The following is a 22,487-nucleotide window of genomic DNA, read 5'->3' as shown; positions in this document are numbered from 1 at the left end:
TTTTTGTGTTTTTTAGTATTTTTAGCTCTTGGTAATGTTGGTCTGGTAATTGTGTTAATTTGGTGATTTAGTGTTTTTGTGGTATATTGTGTGAATTGTAGTGTATGTTGTGTGTAATGTCTTGAGCTGCTGGGACCTTGAATTTCCCCTTTGGGGATCAATAAAGTATTCATCATTATCATAAAGGCTTTCACTGGTGAACTAGATCAAAGGAGTCTAGAAAATAGTTTAACGACCTGGATACACAGCTCTAAATGTTTGTTTTTATTTAGATAAATGCTTATCAGATGTTAATTTGATTATTGTATTGGAGGCCTTTGAGTCAATTGTTTGTTTTTTTTACACAATAGTTGCATATTTGTTTTGGATATTGAACATTGTTTAAATTCACATTTAGCACGTTTCTGTACTTCTATTTGGGTCTCAACTGCTTCTAACTCAATCACTTAAAAAAAACAACAAACTAACCAGCTGTTTTTAGCAATAAGTTGGTATTTTTGGTGACCTGAAAATGAGTCATTTCAAAACCTCTGGATTATTAAGTGACGATAGACGGGCACTACGCCGTCACCTAGCAACCCCAAGACCCAGCAGGTAACGGAAAGGTGTTGCAGAGCACCAAAGTTTCTCTGCTCTACCTGTTTAATCTTTCATCCTCTGTCATGGATTACATTGGATTTGGAAACCTTATACCAATGAGGTCGAACATAAAAACGGGTTCTACTAATGCTAGCCATCTTAATGATGCAAATGACTGATAGAAGATGCTAATGTCATTTTAAAAAGTAAGCTCTTTTACTTTTTGGTTTCTCTCTCACACAGTGAAACGTCGCCTCCATATTTATTGCAGGAGGCATAACAGAGATATTTGAATTCCCTTTCTATCTATAATGCAGCTTTTAGAGAATCATAGTCATTTCACTGGGCACAAAATTCTTACTGGAATGTGTCTTTAATGACAATCTGTACATTTATTAGGGCTGAGAGACATGTTGCAATATAACCATCTCATAAATGACAATATTGATAATTATTGATTCGTTTTTTTGTTTTAAATATGTGAAATGGTGCCAAACTGCTGACTTGATCCTTCCTGTTTTATCCACAGTTTTCACTCCTTGCCGGTTTTTTTTTGTTTTTTTTTTTAAGCAGTTTGAGGTACAGTGATAAAACCATAAACTGCTGCTGCTCAAGTTACTTCACAGGTGGTTGCTTGGTAACCAGAGTGAGTGAGTTGGGTTTTAGCCGCTCAACCTTTCTTAGCTAGCTGAGTTGAGAAGCTAAAGCCTTTCCCGTTTCTACATGCCCCAGATTGCTGTGCAGCTCTGGGTCAAAGGTCAGTGAAATTGAGTATTCTATCAGACATATTATCTGTTGATATTGGTCACGTGTCTATTGCGATATATATTGTTTTTGATTTATCGCCCAGCGCTACCATTCATTAGCCTGATTGGTGCCTCCCTAAAAGTGCTTCAAACATTGTTCTTGTGACTTTCACCTGTTAAAGAAACCCTTAAAACCCAGTTTAAAATCTGCTCTCTGGAACGTTGTTTTATATTTTGACCTAATGGTAGAACAGTTTGTCTCAGGGTTTTAAGTTTTTTCTGAAGTATGGTAGAGCTACAAACTGGTTCAGACCTTTTCAGTGGCGTACTTATCTCCCACCCTCCCTACATATCTCCTTTTGTTTCCTGCGCCTCCTCCCTCCCAGCGTTTCTTTTGTGTCCTGCCTGCATTGTGCTGAATTGGCGGTTGCAGACCGCTCTGATTGTAGTTGAGCTCTGTGGTTTCTGTGGCGCACCCAGAGCGCGTGGGTCTGTTCGGGCCCCGCCGACCCCACGCTCTGGCTTCCCACCGACATTCCCACCTGTCTCCCGGTTTGAGGGGAACACACTCCATCACTCTACATCCCCACAGTTCAGAGATGACATCACTCAGAGCTCACACTCACACAGATGGATGCTTACGGGGAGCCCAGAAATTAAAGCTTTTACCATATGGACATGTGTTTTTTTGAACCTCTGAGCCTGCCAAATGGCGTGACTTGTTTACCGCCTGTCCAGTTGATTAGTGCTCAGGTGTGACTGCGACCTATAAAGGTGGATCGTGTCCCATTTGTGGTTATTGTGGTTTTTTTTTTGTTTGTTTGTTTGTTTTACCTGCTGGTAACTCTTTTATCTTGTGGCTTGTTCCTCCTCAGCTCTGATTGGGTGGAGATTCTGGAGCCTCGCTCCCGCGAGCGCATGTATGTCAACCTGACCACTGGCGAATGCGGTTGGGATCCCCCTACCGGCGTTCCCGTCCGCCAGGCAGACGGCAACCAGTGGTGGGAACTGTTTGACCCCCACAGCGGCCGCTTCTACTACTACAACTCTACGGGGCGCCGCACAGTCTGGCACCGGCCCCAGGGGGCAGACATAGTGCCCCTCTCCCAGCTGCAAGCCATGAAGCGGTGCAGCGACGCCAGGAAGGCCAGCGGGGCGGCGGAGGAGCACCACCACCGCTCCACCACCGGGAGCATAGCCAGTGTGGGGAGCCAGGGGCGCCGCACCCCTATGGCCGAGCGGGACGCCGACGGCCCGTTGCCCAGAGCCCCAGAGCCGTCCGAGCAGAGCGCCAACTCCGAGCCGGACCCGGCAGCGGGCAGTCGAACCAAAGGAGACGGAAGCAGCGCCGAACATGAGGTGGAGGACGGCAAAGACCCTCAGAGGTAGGAGACCACCCCCTGCCATATCTCTTTATGTGACCCTTTAGACCAGGGGTCTGCAACCTGCATCTCCACAAGGAGCTCCTTAGACTGGGGGATGGCAATATGGACTTAAAGATTTATCGCAATGTATTGTAAGAAGTATAACGCGACGATGGGAACTATTTATTGGTTCTTGTTTTAGGTAACGGTCTGGCTGTAACTGCATGAAACGGCAATAACAGCCCCACAAACACAAATCCTGCTCTTGGAAAACAAATTATTTGTAATGCCTCTTTATGACAGCAGCCACATAAAAATGTGGTTTGTATCACTAAGCTTCTCACAATAACTACATTTAATCATATTTTAAAATTTATGGATGTTTATTGATTCACTCACTGAACCAACAGTGGAGAAAATAGTACAAAATAGTACAATAGTACAATACTGACAAAACAGTTTTTTTAAAGCATTAACTGGATTTTATTGTGATAGCAATAAATCATGACAATTATCGCGATAAATGATAATACAATAAATGCCTACCCTAACTATAGACCTAAAAATTTAGTTTTTCTTTATTTTAAAACCTCAAAAGAGAAATAAAATGGTGGTTTAAAATTTCAAAAATATCCTAGCTATTTATCTAAAATTGTAATTATAACTTTTTTTTCTTCAAAATGCTGTGTAACATTTGGGGCTCTCAACATGTTTCATGTAGCTCAACTGAGAGCCAAAATGGCTCATTTGAGAGTAGCTAACACCTGCTTTAGATTCCAGAGGGAATCATGAATAAAACCTTCAAGGTAACTGTTATGTACTTAAATTGTGTTTTAAGTTGTAATGTCAAGTTCAATATTATTTATTTATTGATGTTTAAATGCAGAGGCAGTTATTTATTGACATTTGTGGGTTTTATCAATAGATTCTGTCACAACCGGCCATTTGAGGACATTTGTGACCCAAAATGAAAATGATTTCACCACCTCTGCTTTAGGGGCTTCTACTGAGATTAGGTTTGATCATTAGAGGCTCATATTACCGTTGAGGAAACGCGATACCGATCGGAGCATATGTCACTGCTGTTTGTAAAGACTCTCAAATGCTTCTGTTGTGAGAATTTGCAAGATTGCGTTGACTTTTGACCATCTGGGCCAGACTCGGACTGCTTTCTTGTTTTCTTTTTCACTTATCTGCTCATTCCATACATCCCAAGTTTCCATACGATTGCCTGTGAACCGCGCCTGGCCGTTTGAGCAAATCGCTACCAAATGGAGGGGGGGTAAACAGTCCGCTATATTAGAGAGCACATCATTTTCCCCCCCTCGCGCTTGGGTTGCTGGTGCAGAACGAGCCCTAACAGTAAGTCATTCAGAGACCCCGTCATGCGCTCGCCCATGCGGCCTCATCTAGACCGCATCTTTCCCTGTCCAAGTCAAATACCAGACATGCCACTTCTGTTTCCCCTGGCGCACGGCCACCGGGGCTATCTCAGTGTCCCTCTGTGTGCTGACCAGCGTTCGGCTCGGCTCCGATGCACTGCTCATTTCGTTTTCCTTAAACAAATCCAGGCTCCAGGCCATAGAACGCTGTAACCCCTCTAATGTGCATGCATGAGAGGCATGTGAGAGAATGTTGTGGTGGTTAATAACAAACAGAGCCACCACATTCCTGCTGCTTATGAGCAAGGCTAACCCTGAAAAGTTTGCAGAGGTTTTGTCTATGAAAATGGATTAGTTTCTTCTTCTTACCAGCTAGCAGCCGGTAAGTAGAAGATACAAATACGAAGATCTGCTTCGTATTTGGGTGCTGTAGAAAGATGGTTGAGGAGTTGAATTGTAATCTCCGGCTGATGGGTGGCACTGGTGGAGGTGGTGGGACAAAACAATATCGCCAGCTGTGAACGTCAATCATCCAAAAATGGACCCAAAGTCATGTTGGCGCTTGCTAAGCACCAGTTTGTTGTGTTGCTCCTGTGACAAAACCCACTGAAAACTGGAGCTCTCCAATCCCTGGTTCCCTGCTGGGCCAGAGAAAAGAGCAGCTTTCATCTGTAGCTGGTGGGCGGGCTCATGGGGAAAAGCAGCCAATCAAATTGTTCCGAAGTCTGTTTCTAAAAATATGGAATTTCTCTAAACATTTTAAAGCCCAAAATAACCAATCGGTGCCACACTTTTCAGATGACCACGTGTGACTTTCTTTCACTGTAATATTGTGATCTACTTGATTTTCCATCAAGTCCCAGTGAAACACATTGAGATTTGTGGTTTGTAATGTGATAAAATGTGAATTCTAGAAGTATGAGTTAACCTGCCAGCACATTTCTACAGAGAGAGTTTTCACTCTGGGGTCCCACACGGCCGCCCTCAACCCCCCCTGACTCAACCTTTCCCAGAACCTTTTTCTGTCTCTTCTTTAAAACAATAGCCAGCTGTATTCCAACACAGAAAGCTGAGGAGCCTTTAACCAGCAGGATTGATACCCTAATTAACCATATGGTCTTCCACAGGCTCACCACCCTCAGTCTCCCAGCAGGTAATTGGAAACCACAAAACACCCACAGGGGGTGGAATGCGTCGGCCCAAAATGGTTGAAATCGAGGCTTCGGGGAAGGTTTGAGATGAGCCGTTTGTTTTCTGCTTCTGGTCATCGAATGTTTGCTTTGAAAAAAAAAAAAAGAGCCGTTTCCTCAACTTTTTTTTCTTCTCTGTATTAACACGTGAGCTATTTCAGACACGTCTCAACATGTTCCCATTTCTTGTAGCGCAGTGGGAATAAAACATTAACATTTGACCTGTTTTAGAAAAACAAAGCTGCCCTCTGTGGAAACAGGACTGTCCTTTATTTTTGTTTTAGGTTATGACTAAATGCGTTCAGAATAGCTTCCTGACAGCTTAGTTTTCATGAAAGTCTCTAAGCTGCACTTGGCGATGCTGCTTCCTTTCTCTTTGTGGAAGAAAGCTCACACCTGTAATTGTGTGTGTGTGTGTGTGTGTGTGTGTGTTTTTAAAACAATGCTGAATCCAGTCACGTGAGTCTACACTCGTGTGGCTGTCTGTCTCAGTGCCAGATCTGTGAATCATTGACTGAGTTTTATCACATGTGCAGGGAAACTTCTGTGCGTTTCAAGCAGCTCATTAGGGAAGTACCGTGAACCCCACGGAGAATCGGGATGGAAAGTGTCAAGGTCTTACCATGACGTAGTGATGAGAACTGTTCGAAACAAGGTGGAAAATTTCTTAGTCTACATGGTATTAATGGGGTTAAACACCAAACATAACCAAAGACTTACACGGCTCTTGGTTTATGTACATAGTGGCTGCGTGTGGGCGTGTTCCCATGCAGCTTTTCAATTGCACACCTGTAGGGTTCGTCGAATCACAAAGCCACGTGTGACGGTTGACTGCTTGCCTTAAGTTGACCAGAAAGCGACTGGAGGAAGTTTACGTGAGCTCCGTGGCTTCTCCTTTGTCTTATGCTGTGTGCACTGAGGGGCAGCATGCACCACTAAAGCGAACAAAAGGTATTTTTGAACATAGTTCTGCCCCAGGGTGAACTGAAAGCTTCCCTTTTTGTTGTTTTATTTTTATTTTTAGGAGGTTTACATATGCTGCCATAAGAGGAACAGCATTCTGTTTGCAAGCAACCTCTAATTTATTCCTGTAATGACCAGTCAAAGCAGTTCACACCATTAGTCACTGACGGTTGCATTTCCCGTTTTGGAGCAGCTGAGTTGTGACTAGTTTGTTTCTCAGTGAGCTGTTTTACAGGGTGTCTGCTCTCTTTTAGACACGACGACAGTAAAGCCAATTTCAACATTGCTTGTTTTATTTTTGTTAGTTTTTGTTGGGATATTGTAATTGTTGATTTCCGAAGTCAGTTTGGTTGTACTACTACACAAGCCTATCACAATTACTAATAAATCAATGAGTCGCATAATAAATTCAAATGAACGTGATGATTTCCATTTGGACAACAGTTGTTAAAAAGCCGCCATTTTGAGAAAAATTTGATGGCCACTATAAAGTAGCTAGTTCACACTACCTGCTACTTTTGCCTGAAATGCAGTTTTGGTTACCGAGACGTCATAATCTATTTTAATTTTTGTTTTGGTTGTTTTGGATATTTTTAAATGCTTTCCAGTTCCAGTGTTAAACAAGGTTTTTTTAAAGCTTTGATGGGGTGTACTTGGATCAGTATGTAATTATTATTATTATTAGTGGAAAATGGTTTCAAAATGACAATATTATTCTTTATCACAATAATTTGAGACAATTTATTGTCCAAAAAATTTATCGTGACGGACCTAGTACTAGATTTTATTAAGGGTTATCAGAGTAAAGGGGTGGAATGCATATCTCAACTCTTCAGACTGTTTTTTTTTCTCTTTTTTTTTTGCAAAGAACTGGAAAACAATTTATGCACTACTTTGCAATTATGTAATAATCCATAATAAAATACATTCTCTCTTCCTCTGCCCTTCTAATGACTGTCAAACTCTATTAGTGGCTTAAAAACAAAAACAGGAAATTTAAGGACTCAGTCAAGCTATTTTTGTGTTCAACAAAAATCAAATATAGATTTAAAAACATGATGTATAATAAATGTGCAAATTCATGTAATGCTTTTATTTTCTTTTTGCTGTAAAACCATTACCTCCATCAGAGCTGTCTTTTTTTTTTGGGTCAATTCTTAAGAGAAACATTTTATTTTCAAATTTGAAGACTCCAGAGAAACATTCTCAGGAAAACACCCGACTGATTAAAGGATTGTTGATAACTTTCCATGGCGCTGTATGAGTGCTTTATTTTCCGTTCTTCTGAATTATGCCACGGTGAACCAACCGTGACGCTCTCTTTCACTTTCAGTTTTTAGGGACGCTTCCAAGGGAATTTTGCAAACAAACCCTTTGCACAAAAAGCAAAAGTATTCAGAGGAACCCAAACAAACCCTCTTCCTCTCACTCGCTTGTGAGTAACAGGCTGTGAGCCATGCGGCCCAAATCACTGCTGGGGTTTATTTAGGAAGCAAGGGCGAGCTTTATGGGTAAGATAAAGATTTTAATGAATCACACATTCTGTCAACGTTTCCTGCGAGAGCAGAAGTCTTTCATGCTTTTTGATGTGCCACCAGTCTGAGGACGAACGCAGCGTTTTTGTTTTTTTACACACGCACACAGGAAGGATTTGTTTTATCTCGACTTTGCTGGTGTGGTAAGGTTTTTTATTCCTGATCTTTATAGAGGCTGTTTCAAGTCTGCTCTTTAAAAAAAAAAAAAAAAAAAGGAAATCTTTGACCCTTTTTTTTCCACTTACAAAAAAAACTCCCTACTTGTTGAGTTTATGGCTATTTGGTCTCCTTGAAGTCGTGCTCTTCTTTTTTTCCATTTTCAAACCTTTTTTCCTTCACATCCCACTTTGTTCTCTATATTCCACATAATTGCGACGTTTATGTCATCCTCAAAAGATCGATTACAGACGTGCCGTTTGTCCAAAACCTCCATTGTTTCAGCTCCTATTCAAGGCGTTTTTACAGTAAACCGCCTCACTGTGATTCTGGGATGTGATGGAGCATGTTTTTTTTTTTTTTGTTTTTTTTTTCTTTCTTAAAAACCCGACGGCACCAGGTTGCATCTGACCTCAGCTACGAAGCCTTCGGTCGACTCGCGCCGTCAGAGCTGGTCTATTTGCGTACTGGCGTTGGTGTGTTTCTGTTTTGCTCTCTGATTATGTTTCAGCGAGCTGACGCTGACTACGGTTTCAGCAAATCGTCTGTTATCGGAGCTGCTGAAAGAGCCGCAGATAAACTTTCAGATGGCAGAGACCGGTCTCCCTGGTGTCGGCCAGAGCCGTCGCGCTGGCTCTCGTCTGACCCGGCCCGGTTCTCCTCTCGACTCGGACCCACGCAGCTGCTAGGCGTCTTGGCTCGGGGGGTGGGAGGTGTGTCTTTTTTCAGCTGTTTGCAGGACAGCTGGCTCTCTGTTGGTCTCTGACAGGAAACAGGATGCTACCAGCTCCCCCTAAAAATCCTCAGTCTTCTTTTTTTTTTTTTTTATTATGTCATTTGGTATTTCAAAAAGTGATTTCTATGAAGAAAGATTGGTCTTGAATGCTGGCCAGTTGGTGCAACATTGTCTTTAATGATTGCTCTGTCTTTGATTTCCTTCCTCTCCATGAATCACTGATCCTGTATTCTCAGAGGTGTTTGTGCAGCAGCAAATCTGTATGACCTCATTTCCTCTTCCTGTTCAGCCGATGTTAATAATAACCTGTTTTTGTTATCCCACTGTTCTCGTCATATTTAGGAATTTCCAAATCCATATTCAAGTCCTGCAAAGTGACTCTGCTAACGGCTTCTCCAAATTCTCTCCCGAAACCGAACTTCAGATTCAGAAATACTGTAGAGTTCAAAAGTACTCGTGATATAATGTCCCTGAAATTATTGTGATAAACGATAACATTGGGTTTTTTTTGTTTGTTTGTTTGTTTGTTTTGAGACCATTTTCAAGTAATATAATGGTGATGACATAATAACGCAAGTTCAGATATCGATAAACTTCCATTTGTGAAGAACACTGGTACTGGAATATAACTAAAATAAATATACAAAACGACCAAAAACCATAAATGAAATGGAAATCAAAACCATACCCCCAACCAAAATCACAAATAAAATGGACTATGATGTCTGCAAGCAAAACAGCCCTTAAATTATTGAGCTCATTTTAATTTATTATGCGATTAATTGATTTATTGTTCACTGCGACAGGCTTGTACCCCTCAGTGGCGACGGCATCATGGCATTGGGTTGCGTCTCTTTAACAGAGATAGGGAGGGATAATACTGTAGCTGTGGGTGTTGTGGAGAAGTTCTCTTTATAAGAATTTTGATTTTTTGTTAATAAATTTCACTTCATACTTTTAAAAAGCTGACTGAAATCTTGTTGTTTTTTTTTTTACTATTTTCTTCACACTTTATTCCAGGAGAGCATCACTAAACATCAGTAAATTTTAAAAATATATATAATTAACTGAAGTTTTATGTGCAGTTAAGTTATATAAGTCGCAATTCTTTAAGTAAGGGCCATCTTGAAAAAGAACTATCACAATAGTGCCACAAAATATCTTGACGAAATCCTAAGTCCATACCACCCACCGAGTGACTAAATGAAATGTTCCAATAAACATTCAGAGGTGAAATGCTTTTCAAAGACCTCGTTTGGGGTTGAGGAGGGTTTGAGGCTAATTGAAATTTGCTGACAGATAACTTGATTTGTTGCTTCAGAAGCAATCAGATGAGCCCATTCAGTGCCAGAGGAGCTCTAAACTTATTTCATCTAACATTTCTTTATCACATGCAAGCTCGTTGCTCAGAAGGAGAGGATTTTCTGTTTTCTAAAGGGCTGCTGTTGTGTGTTTTTAAATGTAAAGAATCCAAGTAATCCATCTGTAAGTCTGCCTTTTGAACTTCTGTGATGAATAGCCGTGCATAGCGCCCATCCTCGGCTAACACCTGACAGGCAGACATCCAGCAAACAACACGCCCTTTCCAAACAACTCTCTTTGCGTTTAGAATGACACCCAGGGCCCCGCGCCGCATTACGTAACCGGATCCTGCCAGACTCGCGAGAGGTCAAAGATGGCTGTTTCTCTTGTCTCCCCCCACAAGGCCCCCAACCACCGATCTCCATTGCTGCCATTGAGGGAGGCGTCTCCGTGACGATGGCACAGCCACGCATTGTGTTGGGCTCGCCTAGCTCCCACAAAGGCCTCTGAATGAGCCCTGAGGAATTCCAGCCTTCCCGCTCATTCCCTCGCTGCACTCTCCCACGACTAATCCCCACCCCTTCTCATTTACACACACATTCACACTCGCACTCACTCAGACCTCACACTAAAACCACCTCCAAATTACCCCATGTTTTCTAGCTGTGGCTTTTCTCGGCATTGTGCTGCTCCGGTCTTCCTTTTGGTGCAGAATTTAGAATTGGGCTTGTCATTAACTTGGGCTGGTATGTGTTTGGTGTGTAACGGGATGACGAGCCTTGGAAAGAGATTGAAAGTCCTGTATAGTGAACCTCTAGTATTTGCAGAGGGTTAGGGACCACAGCCATCTGGTAATGGCTAAAACCTACAAATACCTGAGACCCTCCCTAAAAATGCTCATAACTGGCTATTTTAGTAGTTCAAACCTCAAATATACCACAATATGCATTGATACACACCATGGAAACCATCTTAGCGCTACCGCAGAAGCTAACATCTACAGCAGTGTTTCCCGTTTGTTGAACTCCAATCAAGTTGAATCAGGCACATTAAAGCAGGGAAACCTCTACAATGTAGGACAGTGAGCCTTGAGGACCAGGGTTGGGAAACATTGATCTACAGTCTTTTCTACGCTGTTGGTGGTATAGCCAATCAGTGGCAAGGAAAATAGATGGCACTCCTGAGTTGGTGGCTTTGAAAACACCAGTAAATATCTTCTCAAGTATCACGGTGCCTAGGTAGAAGGAACCATTTTCTTTCAAATATTTTGGATGTTCTGTTGGAAAATAATCTGCAAATATCTGAATTTTCCACAAAAAATTTGGAATTGCGTTCCATACTGGACCGCGAAAAGACGGGTGTCCACTGAAGACAGTTTGACGTCAGACTAAAATCACAACAATCATTATCTTAAGGTTCATGACACTCAGTATGTCATCCATGTTCTAAGACAAGGTAAACAGCCCAAGCATTTTGCCATGCCTGGTTTGGACAAAGAAAACAACGCCATAAAAAGCCATCTCCTGGAACTATGAGAAATGAGCTGCTGAGCCTCTATTTATTTTATCAGGCAACAGCAAATGGCGCGTGAATGCAAAGGGGAAGAAAAGATAACCATGGTTTTCAAAGCGTTCACTAATAAAAATGTGGTTTATTCAATCCCAGCGTGTCGGTATGTCCCGGAAGCAGCTTTTATTGCAATTATAGCTGCAAGTCGATTTGGTTCTCACTCTTCCAGCTTTGCACATCTAGAGAATGAAAAGTTAGCACTTTCTATGCAAAACAGTACAACCTCAGTCAGAATAGATGGAGCGCTTTTGTGAATCTTTTCCATTATACGTCTCTCACAATAGCTAGAGAGGAAACTGGATAAAACAGGAAAGGTTGGGCCACCAGTTTGGGTGCATTTCAGAAATGCAAAGCAAAATATGAATCGATAATTATTGGTATCAACTGATCTGAAATGCTTATCATGTCTGTCACCCATATTGCCCAGCCCTAATTTATGCAGAGATTAAATTACACACATGTGACTTATTTTGTGCCATCTGAGAACATTTGCTGGATTTTATCTAGGGGTATCTGAGTAAAGCTGGCTTACGCATCGTCTTTATTTCAACAATTCTCTCATTTCCCTTCCACATCACAATTGGGCTCTTATTATTTTCCAAATGTGTGTAAAAGTCCCTCTCCTCCATAAATGCAGCGTGTGAACCTCACATAAAGCATTTCCTGTTTGTACAGCATATAGGGAAGCCCTCTCTCCCAACCCTCCCAGTTCTCTCCACACACAGGAAGTAGTGGTCACTTCTTCTTTGGGGGTCAATCCTCACAAAGTTAGTCACTCACGCAGCCCAAGTATGGAGAAGCCCAGTCATGTTTTATTCACCAGGCGATTACATCCTCCCAACACTTTGTTTTTATGCCGGAGTACCAGACTGGGATCTGTAGTTTTCTGCGCGGCGTTAAAACACCCAGCTGTGCGTCACCTGCCGCGGTGGCTCATCTTCCTGTTTGACGAGACAAGAGTGAAAAAAACGTCCCCTGGTTCAAAGCGAGCAGGCGGCGGTCCCACATGTTTACAGCTGCCGCTCGTCACCTGACCACCCTGTGTAAACCGGCACACTGCCACTGGCTTGTAACAGTTCTAACAGTGGCGTTTCGTCAGAGCGGTTGTTCGCACGTGTCTGTCTGTGGATGTGTTAAGAGGGCAGTAAAACGTCCCTGTAGGCTTTGGTGAGGAAGAGGGTGTGGGATGATGTTCGTCAGAGATCAGTGCAGCGTATTTGGGTGGCTGCTAAAAGGCCATGCCTGAATGGTGACTTTGCTGGAGTGTTTCAGGATGAGTGTGTGTGTTTACATTCAGGTGACTGAGGCAGCGCGAGTCACTCAGTATAGGGAGATGGTGGGGGTGGAGACACAGACGGGGTCCTGATAAAGAGATGGAGGGCCAAACCGTAGCTGCTAGGACTAAAGGAAGTTAGCCGTTGGTGTGAGGGAGGCTCTGGGGAATTGTTTCAGCATTGTTCCAGAGAGACGTAGGGGGCAGAAGGAGGGGGTCTTTCCACCTCCTACTCTCCTCCCTCGGCGTCCTCTTCCTGCTCTTCTAGTCCAACTCTCAAGTCATAGTATTCCCAGTGAAGAGACGCTTTTAAGCACAAGTTCTCCGCGCTGATCTGTTTGTTTGGCTTTACCCAGATGATCGGCTTTGATGTAATTAATTACCGTATTGGACTAGGTCGGAGTGTGTGAAGGTAAGACTGCCTGGCCTCAATTTAAACCTATTTAACTATTTTAGCTTTTCAGAAAGCCTTGTGCCACTTTACATGTTTCTCAGCGTAGACTCATGGACATACACGTTTTATGCTGGTTTTAGATGTAGAAGTTGTTCTATAGGCCACGTCTTGATCAGCGAAGGGATGAGATCGTAATAGAGGATTAAGAAGCTGTAGCAACGTTGAGGGCAGCAGACCAGAGCAGCGTGACCAGATTGATGGCAGATTGTTTTTCGTTGCCAGGATTAGCAGCCGGCTCTTGGCTTTCAAGTTTGGCCGGTCATTCAACCCAAAAAGGGGGGAGAGTCACCCTTCGGGAAACCTCATCTGTGAGGAGCTGTGGTCTTGACTTCATTCAGCTCTCCACGCGCTGATTCACTGCTCAGATGTTCTAGTGGCGACCCAGCAGCTCCGAATTTGATCATCTACATATGAGTCCAAGTAAATATTTTTAAATGACTCCAGATATGGTCCCCAGACATGAGCCACACCTATTAAGAGGACCTCAAGAGAGATGTGTTTTGTTCAGTCAGTCGGTAATTTTAGGCTACTGATTTGCACAACACACATACAGGAGTCATTGTCTTGTGGTTTTGACGGGGCTGTTTTGACTGCCAGGCTAAAAATGGACTCAAGTCTTTAGAGGTTAGGGAAATGTTGGGGAAAGACTTCATGGATTGCTGGAGATTTTCCCAGCTGCGTCAGGCCTGCAGTTCTCATATATATAATGATGCTGCTTTTATGACAGGCTTTTTAAAGAGTTTACTCTTCTACTGTTACTGAATTTAAATCTCACTTATGTCTTTTCAGGGATAGCGCTCAAAGATGGCAGCCAGCACCTGGTTCTAAAGCAGCCATGTTGGTGAAGGTGAACAGCATGCAGCGCGGCCAGCCCATCCCACCTCTTCAGCATAGTGCTCACAGCAAAGCCAGCACCACTTCCCTGCACCAATCCTGCAACACACCCAAAGGAGGACACCTGAGCTCCAGCCAGGGCTATAAAACAGCCCCCTCTGGCAAAATGACCAGTGATGCACGTCAGGCTCACCACACGAGAAAATCCAGCAACGGTAGTTTCTGTTTGGCGACGTCGGATGGTGGCCATCCCAGTCCGCTCCTCCATAGGTCACAGACTTGCACCCCTCGTCCTGTATCTCCTCCGTATGGTTGCACTGCCCCGATCTATGACGAGCCAGTTTCGGACTGTCCCATATATGACGAACCTCCTACAGATATGGAAGTAGAGGGGGCACACCTGTACAATGGACAACATTTGTCTCGTTTGACACCTACCCAAAGTCTCCAAAAGCCCAGACTTCTCCCGCACCCTCCGTCGTCACATCCGGGTTCTAGACACCAGAGAGACCCGTCTTCTTCTGACTACAGCCCAGCTGGTCTGGAGTGCATCAAGCACATGGTCAACGTGGACCCCAAACAGGGGCTCCCATCCAGCTCTCCTCTGCCTGAGCGAGCCGCCTCCCCTACTTCCAGACAGGAGCGTGTTTTGACTCTGCCTCAACCCCAACCTTCGCAACAATCACGAGGCCAGTTGAGGGACAGAGAGCCAGGAACCCCGGGTCCGAGTTCGCTGGACAAAAAGCATAACTGGCGAATCCTTGAGGCCACCGTGCAGCGTGCCATGGACGCACGACACAGCAGGCAGAGCAGCCAGGCCTCGCAAGACTTCCCGTCAACAACTCCGCAGGCCACAGCAAACTATCAAGACTCCGGTTACTCAACGGGTCCCTCTCCAAGCTTGAGAAGAAAGAGCCGGAGGAGAATGGGAGGCAGCGGAGGGGCAGGAGGCAGGCCGGGCTCCGTAGGCAGCAGCGGGGAGCTGTGCGCCCTAAATGAGAGACTTATGGCTGAAATGAGGGAAGTGGTGAGTCGCTCCAACACAATGAGAGAGGTGAGAGCAGGGCTGGACCCGGAGATGGGGGAGAGGGGTGTTGTACCTCGGACACGCTCCCCCGCCGACTCACTCAGGTGGTTTGGAGGAGGAGTGAGCTCTGCAGGCAGGTGTCCGTCACGAGAGGATATCAGCGGTGCGCCGCGGTCACTAAAGGGGACAGCTAACTACGGCCCCCCTGCTCTGACCCCTCTGGAGGTACCAGGGAGGCAAAAAAGAACCTATGAAAAGGTGGATACATTGGAGCTGAGCATAAACAGCCAGGCCAGCCTGTCTTCACCAGAGACCCCAGGACCACCATCACAGGTAACGTCCTATTATGACTATTGGTTGTAGGCCAAGTTAATTCCTGGTACGTTTTTGTTCTCCTCTTGTCATTAAATGTAATAGTTAATACTATGAGCAAAGCCAATATTTCTCTGAGCTATATTAGTGACTAGCATAGTTAGTATCACTAATTCCAGTCACTAATGCATGTTTTAAATGTTTCCTAAAGTGTGGTTCTCCCTGTTTGCAGTCTGAATTGTAGACCTTTTCCTTTAACTTAATTTTAAAAACATCATTGATACTGAAAATGGCTCATTTAAGTCTTCCCTTTGTAACGGTTAGTTAGCCTGGTAATGCTTATACACAATATACATACTGATGGAAGAAGACCAAGGCTGATGAAGCTACAAACAGCCCATTTCTAATCTGTTGCTGCATGAATAAACATTTAAGTTGTTATTCTATCTAATCTAACGCTGTCTTTACTATGTAATTAAAAAGCTTAAGCATGCTAGAGTGTATTTGAGCTGGTGGAGCTCTGATTACTGATTTCTCTGTAGATTAGCTGTCGGATAAGAAAAGAATTTGCTCCCAAATGAGGCCCAGTCATGCTTGAATAAAGCATCTTTGTTTTCATCTGTGAGTTGTGTGAATTTTTAGATATGCATGTGTCTAGTTCCTCTAAGGCACAATGAACAGATTGTTTGGCAGGGCAGACATGTACCTGCTGACTGATTAGATTACACTGTGTGCACAACTATTAGGAAAGTCTTACTTGTGAGGATTACTTTTAATAATCACTGTCTACGGCGCTCTTGGTTAATCCAGGACGTTAGTAAACTTCAAACATGAATGTTTAAGAAAGTAAAAGTGATGTTTTGGTTTTCCTAGGAGGATATTTGTTTGTACTTAATCTTTGTGCAGGTATTATTGTTGAGAATTATTACTCAATCAAATAAAAAACGAATATTTTCCCACCGCACTTGTTTAATTTTCAACTCAGAACTTTCCAGTAAACATTTTGATCATTTAGTTAGTCACTTGATCAGTTTCATGCTTGACTCTTAAATCTTTGGTAGCTAACTTGTCTTATTTTTCTCAACATGTTTCTTGTGACCCATATAACTATTTGCAACAAAACTTTTGTTTCTGTGATTAGACTTCAAGATCTTGGTAATTCCAAGAAACTTTTGGTTTACATTTCACTTTTCATAGTCGATTAAATGTTTTTGTGTTTGTTTTACCCATTTTTTCTAAAGAAAAGTAGCTCCCTAATAATTATGCTCACCTTGTGTTTACATCCTTAGGTCACACCCTGCCTCATTATGTAGATAAACTTTATCTCCTGTTCTTAAATCCATCAAGAATTCATGTTCATCCATACTGTAGTTAGAAAATATGTCTAAAAATGATGGTCAAAATACTCAGTTTCCTAATAATTCTGCACACAGTGTATGTTTTTCAAACCACACTGGGGATATTTGGTTACATTTGAGCCAAAGGTCTTTACAAAATCTTCAGAATGAAAGAAATGTTGAGAATGTAGAGAAATCTCCTGCTTTATAACTATTAACCTTTTCACAGCGTGTTAACTCCCATTAAGCCTTCCCTATAATAAGTCTGATTCATCCCAAAGACTCATACATTGCACTTTGTAAAGAATGACCATTTGTAATTATTGAGTTTTATGGTCTTTTTACAATGTAAAGAGACTAAAGTCCCTTTTCGAATACCTGCTATGTATCACGAATCTGAAAGCAGCAGAAAGAGTTTGAACGAGCCACCAGATGTTCCTCTAAAGATTTATAACGCCAATCTTTCTGGGTGGGGTATAGTAACACTTATTTAACCAAGGATAGGAAGGAGTGGACCCCCACTGTGGAGGTGGAGGTCTTCCTCTGGCCTTTCATCAGCTCAGGGCAGTAACCGATGCAAGGCTTTGCTGTGTTAGGCACGTCTGTAATGCCTACTCATTTCCCACAGCCATCCTGTCTGTTATCAATGCAGACATATTTCTAATTCTCAAACTCAATGCTCTCTTTCAATAGGTTGTGATGGCCTATTATTGTGGTCTAATAATATGTCTGCATAAAGCTGAGAGGAGCTGTAAGGTAAATGGGAGCCATATATGCATAACTCGATACCCGTTCTACTATAAAGGCACTCCTGAAAGGGATTTAAATGGTCCCGAGACATCGGGCTGACCACTGCTGCCTGTAATGGCCGCAGTTCCAGCAATAGTCATCGTCCTCTTACTGCTCTCCATCTGCCTCGCTCTGCAGGCTCTGTAAACTCATATGCCAGCTCTGCGCTTGGGTAGCGAAGCCTATGCCAGGCCAGAGAGATTCAGGACATGGCCTCCTTTGGTCAGGAAGAAGGACCACTGAGGCCCATATGGTCTCGGATTGTGAGGAAGAGGAGAGAGGCGTTGTGGTACCAATGCCTGGTGGTACCACTGTAGCTGACGTGTGTTAGAAAACAGCGACAGGGTTGAGTGGGCCCCTTAAGTCTGCTGGAATGTTCTTCAGACCTCCTGATAGATCAGGCTTATACATTCAAAGAATATACTGGGTTTTTTTTCTAAAGGACATGCTAACATTTCATTTTGCTTTAAGTTGAGACAGCTTTCCACTGGTCAATGAGACTCACTGTGTTCTTACAGTGAGTAAAAGTACTCCAATGTCACTACATCAAGATATTTGCTTAAAATTTAAATACAAATGGCCTAAGATGGACCTGTTGTTTACTTTAGACGGGAGGAAAAAAATCTAAAATAATCCAAACTATTGACTTTTTTTTTTTTTATAGCTGTAAGCCAAAATATAGAAAAAAATTTTTTTTCTAAATTTGCAGTGTCCTAGAAGGTCTTAAATAGTTTTAAATATCTGAAAGGGACTAAAGTATGTCTGTGGGATAGTTTCATCTGGTTGAAGATTGATGTTTATGAGTCTGCGGTTTCTTTTCTTCTAAACAATATAGACTAATTTTGTCTGAAAAAAGGTGAATATATCTAAATTTATCACTAAAACATTTCAGTAGATAATTGTGAGGCTTACTGTGTACCGCAAGGAGTTCAAGTTAGAAAACTTTGATGTAAAATTTCTTTCTTACTTGCACTAGCTAAATTGGAAATACTTTTGAGTTGTTAAGCAAATAAACTTTTACAAAGCTTAATTTACATACAAATGTGAATAGTAATTGTTCTAAAAATGTTTTCAAAGGTCTCCAGGATAACATGCATAATGAGATTATTTTAGCTGGTTAATTATTCTGTCTGTCTGCATAACTAGCCTGCAGTCTGCTGCTTTACAGATATAGAGTTTGTAGCCAACGGAAGTTTTTTAATTGGTTTACCTTAATAAGCACAGCAGGTGGAGCTCTTATTTTGCTACTGGGAATATTTTAAACAACCAAATTTGTCTGTTTTTGGTACGCAGGTAAAAGGTTTAGTAGCCTTGAGCTTTGAAGTTAGGAAAACTCCTATCAATCTACTGCTATCTCTGGCCCATTTAGAAGTTGTCTTATACCATAGGAATGGTGTAAAATTGTAGCAGTTTTGCAACTTTAACTTGTTAAAACCCGAATACATCTTAATACTTCTCAACAATATGGACTCTGTTGATCCAAACCTCACAATTATCGCTGATTATTGGAAACCAAAATCTGAAATCCAGTTTCCCCCAACATGGATCGCTTCATTCCACCCAAAGATCCAGTGATTAGAGATCTTGGTACATTTTATGTCCTACTAAAAACAACCTGCGCTTTGGGCTTCGTCTAGCTCTGTGTGTTGTTTCTGGCTGTGTGTAGAATGTATCTGACCTTCTCGGTCATTTCTTCTGAGGAGTTAGAGCTGCTGCTTACTCTACCGCAAAGTTCAGAGGGAGTTCTTGCGAAGAGGAAAGCTTTTTGGATTTTCTGGAAGGCCGGTCTGATGTTAGGGAAGAGCCGGGGTTCGGACTGCTGTGCAGCCAGAGTTTAGGAGGACGTAATTTCCTGCCAGGCACACATCCAGCTGTAGGAAACAAATGTGCCGATCTTGCTACAGTTTCCCCTGGAGTACCAGCACTGCAGAGAGGGGAGAATATTAGGCGAAAGGCCGTCCGGCTCTTAGTGTGACACAATGAAAAATGCAGCTACAATCAGAGTTTGTATCTCTCTTTGCCTCTCCCTCTTTGTATCCACTACCTCGTTGATTCCCGTCCCTCTCTCCTTCTCCTGCAGGCGGGAACCCTAGAGCTACAGGCTCAGCTGGAGAGCAGGAAGAAAGGCATGGTGGATGGACGGACGGCGTCTCTAGGTCCGCATCGCTCTGCCAGCCACGACAACCGAGAAGGAGGCGATGGAGCAGGAGTCCGAGGAAGAGGAGGAGGAGGAGGGTCCTCCTACCAGATCTCTTACGCTACCCTGCGGCAACCTCCGCCGCCGGACATGGGCATGGAGGACTGGGCCAGCAAGCACCTCAACATGCACACGCAGGGGCTGTTCCGGCGCCGCGTCTCCATCGCCAACATGCTGTCCTGGAACCGTGGGTCCATCAAGAAGCCCATGCTGGTCACCAGCGACCGCGCCGTCAGGAAGGAGGCCTGCGAGATGTTCAAGCTGGTGCAGGCCTACATGGGCGACCGGCCGTCGCGCCTCGACCGCCGCCACTGCGCGCTGCTCATCGTCACCAAGTGCTGGGACATGCCGGGGCTGCGGGACGAGCTGTACGTGCAGCTGGTGAGGCAGACCACGGGCAACGCCAGCCCCCGGAGCTTGGCGGCGGGGTGGGAGCTCATGGCCGTCAGCCTGGCCTTCTTCGCGCCCTCACCGAAGTTTCGCTGCTACCTGGAGGGCTACATTCAGAGACACACGGAGCCCAACAGCGACAAGAAATGTGAGTCTCAGACTGAGGCACAGGGTGGGTCACCTTTCTTTCTGACTGCACTTCCCTGTTTTGTCTGTGATTTAGGACTTGAACAATTAATTGTGATTAATCGTTTAATTAAATAATCAACTAATTTAGGAGTCGATTAATCGTTAACTGGAGTGTACAAATTCAAAAGGAGGCAATTTGCTGAAAGAACAATATACTCAGAGCAGTTATTAAGCAAAAATTGTCCAAAAAATACAAATATTTCACATTTTAGATAAAAAAAACAAAAAAACATTGTCTGGAAATATTTTCTACCCAGAACTCCTCAAGTGACAGTTTTAGCTTCATCTGGTTCAAATTCTGTGGAAAAAAAGCACTTATTAAGCACCTGCTGCTCTCCAATTATTTATAGATTAACTCAAAAATGAATCCGCAGATCAGCTGAACTGTTTTGACGTTAAATCAAGCAGGAAAGGCTGAACTGTCCACATGTTGACATTAGAACTATTTTGTAGCTACAGAAGCATCTCTTGCTACAAAGGATCTAGCTAAAGGAATGCTGCTGTTGCATTTTGGTCAATGAAATGTAATTAAAATAATCAACTAATTTAGTAATCGATTAATCATACTAAGAATAAGACTATTTGCTGAAAAAATTACATATTCAGAGTGATAATTAAAACTAAACCATACAAAATATAAATATACATTTCGCATTTAGGTTAAAAATGCATTTTTCTGTAAATGCATTTTATCCGACACTCCCCAAGTGGCGTTTTTAATTTTTTAATTTTTTTTATTCAATTGTTTCAAAGTCACTAAAGGAATGCATATTGCATTTTAGGCAATAAAATGTTTATTTTCTTATTTTATAAAAAAAAAAAAAACTAAATTATTTGTTTATTTGCATCTTTATTGCACTTCTAATATTATCTTTAAAAAAAAGATTTGTGTGATTAAATGTAAAATCTGTAGAATGTTTTGTTTTACCTGATTAATCGTTAGTTGTAGTCCTTCTGTGATACTTTTTGATAGAACTCAGTCCTTTTTCCTCATTTTCTGTCGGTGTGTGCTGTAACAGTGTGGAGGAGGACAGATTTCACCACGGAAAACAGCGTCTTGTTCTCTGTTTTCGCCAGAAAATTGATGTTTGCTCTCTTTGTTTTCATAGTGACACAGTTTATTTTGGAGCAGCAAGAACTGAAGCTTAAGAAGAACTCAAAGTCCAGAAAGAAGCGGAAACAGAACACGGAGGAGGAAGAAGGTGTGTTTTCTCGCTCATCTGCAGTTTTCAAAATAAGTCTCGGATGTCGCTTTTCCAAGAAGCGAGCGAATCCCACGTGCGCCAGCGTTTCTGTTGGATAACAAGTTAAAGCAGGCCGGGAGTCCCACACATGGTTTACTACTCTCCGCAGAAGCCGTGCAAAACCATTACAAATCAAACGGACTGCTCCCTGCGGAGCGGCCGCTGGAAGAGGGATGGGAAACCAGGGGGCCGTGTAGTTTGTCAGATGAGTGCGTGCTGATGTACTGGCACAACGAGTGGGCTTCACAGACAGCTGAACAGGGAGGGGAAAACAGTAGGACGAGGATTTCAGATGGTCCTTCACAGCCACAATGGTCCACTCTGTGAATCATCCTGGCATCATTTCTGGTCATCAGCAGCAGCAGCAGCATGTGGCTTCCTTTCACCGACTCCTTTGACTTGAATGGTCGGTGACATCATCGTCGTCGTCATCCAGCACCACAACAGCGGCCTTGCGTCGAGCCGCTGTGATTCAAAGTCACACAGAGCAAGGCTGAGCTCAGAGGTCAAAGGTGAAGCCCGCTGGTTAAAGATCAAAATGGGGAAAATAAAACCTGCATTGGTGGTCAGAGCTGCAACATGGGTGGCAGCTTTGCAAAAGTCATTTTCACGTTTTGACATTTGAGTTGATTTTATTTGACGGATCAACACAAAAATCGGGGTCAAAATTGTGAGGTAAAAAGATTAAAATGATTCGCAGCAGTGAACATTTACATTCAATTCTCTTTTTAATACTGTAACCGTTGATTTTATAAGTCACCTAATAAGGTTGTTGGGGAACATTAAGCAGTCCAAGACCTCATCATCGTTTCTGTGATTTTTTTAAAAGAATTTTGATCAAATCACAATTTTCATGGAGCTATATATTTGGCAATATGTTTCCAAAATCTACATGAAGAAGAAATAAACATGAGAAAAA

General features: G+C 42.9%; 1 protein-coding gene across 3 annotated transcripts in view; it reads left to right on the top strand.

The window, feature by feature from the left end:
* The window catches only part of arhgap46a (Rho GTPase activating protein 46a), a 45,350-nt gene that overhangs the window by 14,158 nt on the left and 8,705 nt on the right, over nt 1-22,487 (top strand). The window contains exons 2-5 of one of the 3 annotated variants that reach the window (XM_044121860.1): nt 2,201-2,710; nt 14,039-15,443; nt 19,629-20,307; nt 21,434-21,526. In XM_044121860.1, coding sequence (XP_043977795.1) covers nt 2,201-2,710; nt 14,039-15,443; nt 19,629-20,307; nt 21,434-21,526 — 2,687 coding nt within the window. Of the gene's footprint in view, nt 1-2,200; nt 2,711-13,118; nt 13,208-14,038; nt 15,444-19,628; nt 20,308-21,433; nt 21,527-22,487 lie in introns of those variants that run through there. The other 2 variants (XM_044121861.1, XM_044121862.1) reach the window with 2 other exon arrangements.

Source organism: Gambusia affinis, linkage group LG07 (genome assembly GCF_019740435.1).
Source record: "Gambusia affinis linkage group LG07, SWU_Gaff_1.0, whole genome shotgun sequence".
In the NCBI taxonomy this organism is placed as follows: Eukaryota; Metazoa; Chordata; class Actinopteri; order Cyprinodontiformes; family Poeciliidae; genus Gambusia; species Gambusia affinis.
This window is presented reverse-complemented; position numbering and strand designations above follow the sequence as displayed.